Source organism: Neopelma chrysocephalum, unplaced genomic scaffold (genome assembly GCF_003984885.1).
Source record: "Neopelma chrysocephalum unplaced genomic scaffold, ASM398488v2 Primary Assembly neopelma1_97390, whole genome shotgun sequence".
In the NCBI taxonomy this organism is placed as follows: domain Eukaryota; kingdom Metazoa; phylum Chordata; class Aves; order Passeriformes; family Pipridae; genus Neopelma; species Neopelma chrysocephalum.
The window spans coordinates 4,431,040-4,435,311 of record NW_020926031.1 but is presented as its reverse complement, the minus strand read 5'-3'; the positions used below and the strand labels follow the sequence as shown (position 1 = coordinate 4,435,311).

Below are 4,272 nucleotides of genomic sequence, written 5' to 3'. Positions count from 1 at the left end.
CCTGCTTTCTGCACTGCTGTATTGGACAGCAGGGTAGAGAAGTTGTTGATGGGCAGTCAGGTGTGCACTGTAGAAATCACAATCCTTTTTTTTAGCATCTGAGTGGGATGTGTCTAAAGAAGAAAAATCACGACCAAGGAAAACTTGAGCTCTCCTTAACAAAATGTACCACATTCTGTGTGGATAAGGTATTTAACATCTCCAATCCCTTTTCTCCCTTGGTAAAACAAGTTGCCTGCTTCAACATTATGCCATTAGCCAGGTGAAATATCATTCGTCTCCCAAATCCAGTTTGTGTACCTAGGTGCTTCTGAGTTTCTCAACCTTTCTTTTCACAGCTGGTTTTTCACCAAATTCTGTTCATGTTCCTGTTTGAAGACAGTCAGTTGACCAACTGCTTTGTGGAGAAAGGACTGGACTGACTTGTGTAGCTTATGAAATCTTTGTCAGCAAGAAAGTTCTTTCTGGGACTTACTGTTTAATGAAGTCTCAGTTGTTTCTTATTCTGGTATAAATGCCTCTTTTTCTACTTGTGTGATTTCATTGTAACTTAAGGCTTACAGAAATTGATTTTTGGGGAGGGAATAGCTGTCTCTTCGTGCTTATGTCCTTTGAAAACCTTTAATGTACTTGGGTGCACGAGTTGTCCCTAGATGCTCTCACCAGGTTAGCTGGGGGGGTGCCACACACACTGTTCAGCAGCGTGACGGGGCTGCAGGTGTTACAGAGCTTTGACGAGACAAAGAATTACGTGAACTTCTTGTCATAAAATAGTTACCGCTTTATTGGGGATAAAAGAGGAAAACTGACAGAGTCGGGGGGCAGTGGCAGCGGTGGGTGAGGGCAGGCGATGCCGGGAGCGTCCTGGCGCGGGGGACGGGCGGCCGCGCTCCCTCCCGCGGACCGGGGCGGCTCAGCCCTCCCAGAAGCCGACGAAGAAGCTGCACAGCGAGTGCCACCGCTCGGTGCAGTAGGTCTCCGCGGGGTCCTCGGTGGGCTCCGGGGTGGGGGCCGTCGTGGCCGGGCCGGGGTCGGGCAGCAGGCGGAGCTGCGCCTCGGGAGGGGCCCGGCCCGGCCCGCACAGGCGGGCGCTGAGCGGCGCTCCCGGGGCGCAGGGATGGAGCCGCCGCCGCAGCCGGGACAGGATCTGCCGCCAGTACTGGTGGCTGCGGGCGCCGTAGGCCGGGCAGCGCCGCGGCTCCCCGCGGTAGGCGCAGCTCCGCGCCGCCCCGCCGCCCGCCGCCAGGCAGCTCAGCCGCAGCTCGCTGGCCCCCGCGGCCGAGCGCAGCTCCCAGCGGCACCGCTGCTGCTCCGGCGTGGAGAATCGGCCCTCCCGCGCCTCCTCCCGGCCCGCCCCGCCGGCGGCGGCCCCCAGGGCGGCCAGGGCCAGCAGCGCCAGCGGCATCCTCATCCTCGGCGCCGCGGGAGCCTCCTCGGTGCCTCAGCGACGGGGCGTCCCGGCGCGGGCCCCGCCGTCCCGCCGCATTCTTCGCGCCCTGTGGACACAAGGACCGTGCCGGGCGGTGCCCCTGCGGCTTCCACCCTCTGCCCGCCCCGCAGGAGCGCAGCCCCCGGGGTCGCGCCAGCCCGAGCCGGGCGGGGCTCGTCTCGGCAGAGGGGCGCGGAGCGGGCTTGTCCCTCCAGGGTGGGGCTTTTAGCCCTGGGTTTTTTAGCTTGTGTCCGTCCACCCTCCTGCTCCGCTGACGGCCCGCCGATGGCGGCGAGGTCCCGGGATCACCCCGGCCGGGAAGCCTCGACGGGACAGCGCCAGCAGGGAGCCCGCACCCGCCGGCTGCGGCATCACTGCTGCCGCTCGGCTGCCGGACCCGCCCACGGGCAACCCGCTCCCCTAAAGCCCCGTACTTTTCCCCTGCACCCGGTTTCCCCCCACGCACCCCGGTGTTCTCCGCGCTGTCCCGAGGCACTCACGGTGCGATGTGGGCTGGGTAGTGGTGCGGGACAGGCGTGCGCGGCGGCTCCGCGCTCCCGGGCTGCCCGCGGCGGGCCCGGCACGGGGGTTATCAATGGCCGGGGACTGCCCCCGCTAACGCCCCTCCCCGGCCACCGCCCGCGGGGGACAGCGCGGGGACACGCCGGCAGCGCTATGCCCCGACGGCACCGGCTGGCGGGATTTTCCCCGACGCACAAACACACACGCACGCTTTGTTCGAGGAAACCTCACGTCGGTACCTCAAAACCATCCCGGGACTGCGGCTCCCTTGGGAGGTGGCGAGGAAGTGGGGTCCGGGGGCCGAGCCGGGTAGCGGCAGCTCGGCTGTGCGGGAATCTCCCTGCGGGGGCTGAGGGGGGAATGGTTGTGTGCCTGATGGACGAGAATCGATTTATTTATTTTTCTTTGGAACTGATGGAGTTAAAAAGGATTCTCATTTTGGAAGTAAAATATCAATGTGGATTATTTAGGATGGTTACATTTTGTTAATGTGGTGACAGTCTTCTCTATAGGATGTGTTTTTAAAAAGTGCCAGAAGTTTCATGAGAATGTAGACATAAGCTTTATGTTACTGCACGTTTGGGGATGGGAGATCAGACCCCCATTTCAGAAATCTCTTGTCAGAATTAGGCCCTCAAAATCCACATGTGCTTCAGTTTCATGGGTGATGAACTTTGTACATCTGTTCCAAAGTCCTTATTGTTCTGACTCTGTTACTCAAAGATGAAGGCCCTCAAGTTACCAGCAAATTGCTGCTGTCTCCTCAGTATTGGATCACCAGAAAAGCATGTGGCACACTGAGCCCAGCCCTGTACTGCAGAGATGCTCCTCGCCCAGGGCACTTGAAGTGGAGGTGTAGGCTGTCCCTGAGCTTTTGGAAAAACTATTATCGATATACATGTTCATATATATATATATGTGTGTATATATATGTATATGGTCACACTCAGATACCCCATGTATTTATACCCCACATTTACATTGATGTGGAGATCTTACCCAGCCCATAATACTGTTGGTGTAATGCAGTAGCTGGACCGCAGCTGTCCTAAAGCAGGCAGGGTGGTGGGCTCAGTGCAGACCATGGTGAACCCTCATGCTCATCTCTTGACAGCTGGTGACAGCACCCTCCCCGCTGTGCAGAGGACACCCAATGTTAGCTGCCACCCTGGCCCTGCACAGTGACCAAGCTGTTGATAGAGCAAATCTAAAATGTAACCTTCTTTACACAACAAGATAAATGTTGCTGTAATGAAGACTGACTTGGACAATGTCATGTGCTCTAGGCTTTCTTCTTGTGTCATCTCTCCTTTACAGTGACTTCTTCAAAGATCCCCCATGCTTATAGTAGGCTAAAATCTGGCAAAGCATCCCCAAAGAATGCCTCAGTTACACATGGGTATTTGGGGAGCTGTTCTATTTTGAACGAATAGTATTTCCCACAACGTCCCACAACATCCTTCTCTCTAAATGGGAGAGGCATGGATTTGATGGGTCAACTGCTTAATGGATGAGGGGTTGGTAGGATGGTCTCATCTAGAGTATAGTACTCAATGATGAACATCGGTGACAAGTGGTGTCCGTTAGGGGTCCATATAGGAACAAATGTTATTTAATATCTTCATCAATGGCATAGACAATGGGATTAAGTGCACCCTCAGCAAATTTGCAGATGACACCAAGCTGAGTGGTCCAGGTGACTCATCTGAAGGACAGGATGCCATTCAGAGGGACCTCGATAAGTTTGAGAAATGGGTCCATGGGAATCTCATGTGATTTAACAAGATCAAGTACAAGGTGCTGCCCTTGTTTTGGGCAATCCCTGGTGTCAATACAGCCTGGGAGATGGACAGGTTGAGAGCAGCCCTGCCAAGAAGGACTTGGGGCTGCTAGTGGATGAGAGGCTGGACATGAGCCAGCAATGTGCATTTGCAGCCCAGAAAGCCAATTGTATCCTGGGCTGCATCAAAAGCAGTGTGGCCAGCAGGTCAAGGGAGAGGATTCTGCCCCTCTACTCTGGTGAGATCCCACTTGGACTACTGCATGCATCTCTGGCATCCTCAGCACAGGACAGACATGGACCTGTTGGAGTGGGTCCAGAGGAGGGCCACAAAAATCATCAAAGGGCTGGAACACCTCTCCTTTGAGAAAAGGCTGAGACAGTGGGGGTTGTTCAGCCTGAGGAGGCTCTGGGGAAGTCTTATTGCAGCATTTTTGTTACTTAAAGGAGGCCTATAAGAAAGATGGGGACAAACTTTTAGCAGGGCCTACTGTGATAGGACAAGGGGTAATATTTAAACTAAAAGATAGCAGATTTAGAC

At 55.5% G+C, this 4,272-nt stretch overlaps 1 protein-coding gene across 1 annotated transcript; it reads right to left on the bottom strand.

The window, feature by feature from the left end:
- Positions 1-700: 700 nt before the first annotated feature.
- On the bottom strand, positions 701-3,036 carry FGFBP3 (fibroblast growth factor binding protein 3). Its single transcript, XM_027672120.1, is given in 4 exon segments — positions 701-1,276; positions 1,278-1,496; positions 1,930-2,161; positions 2,951-3,036. Coding segments are annotated over 4 exon segments (900 nt in total). The 3' UTR covers positions 701-913.
- Between the last annotated feature and the right edge of the window lie 1,236 nt (positions 3,037-4,272).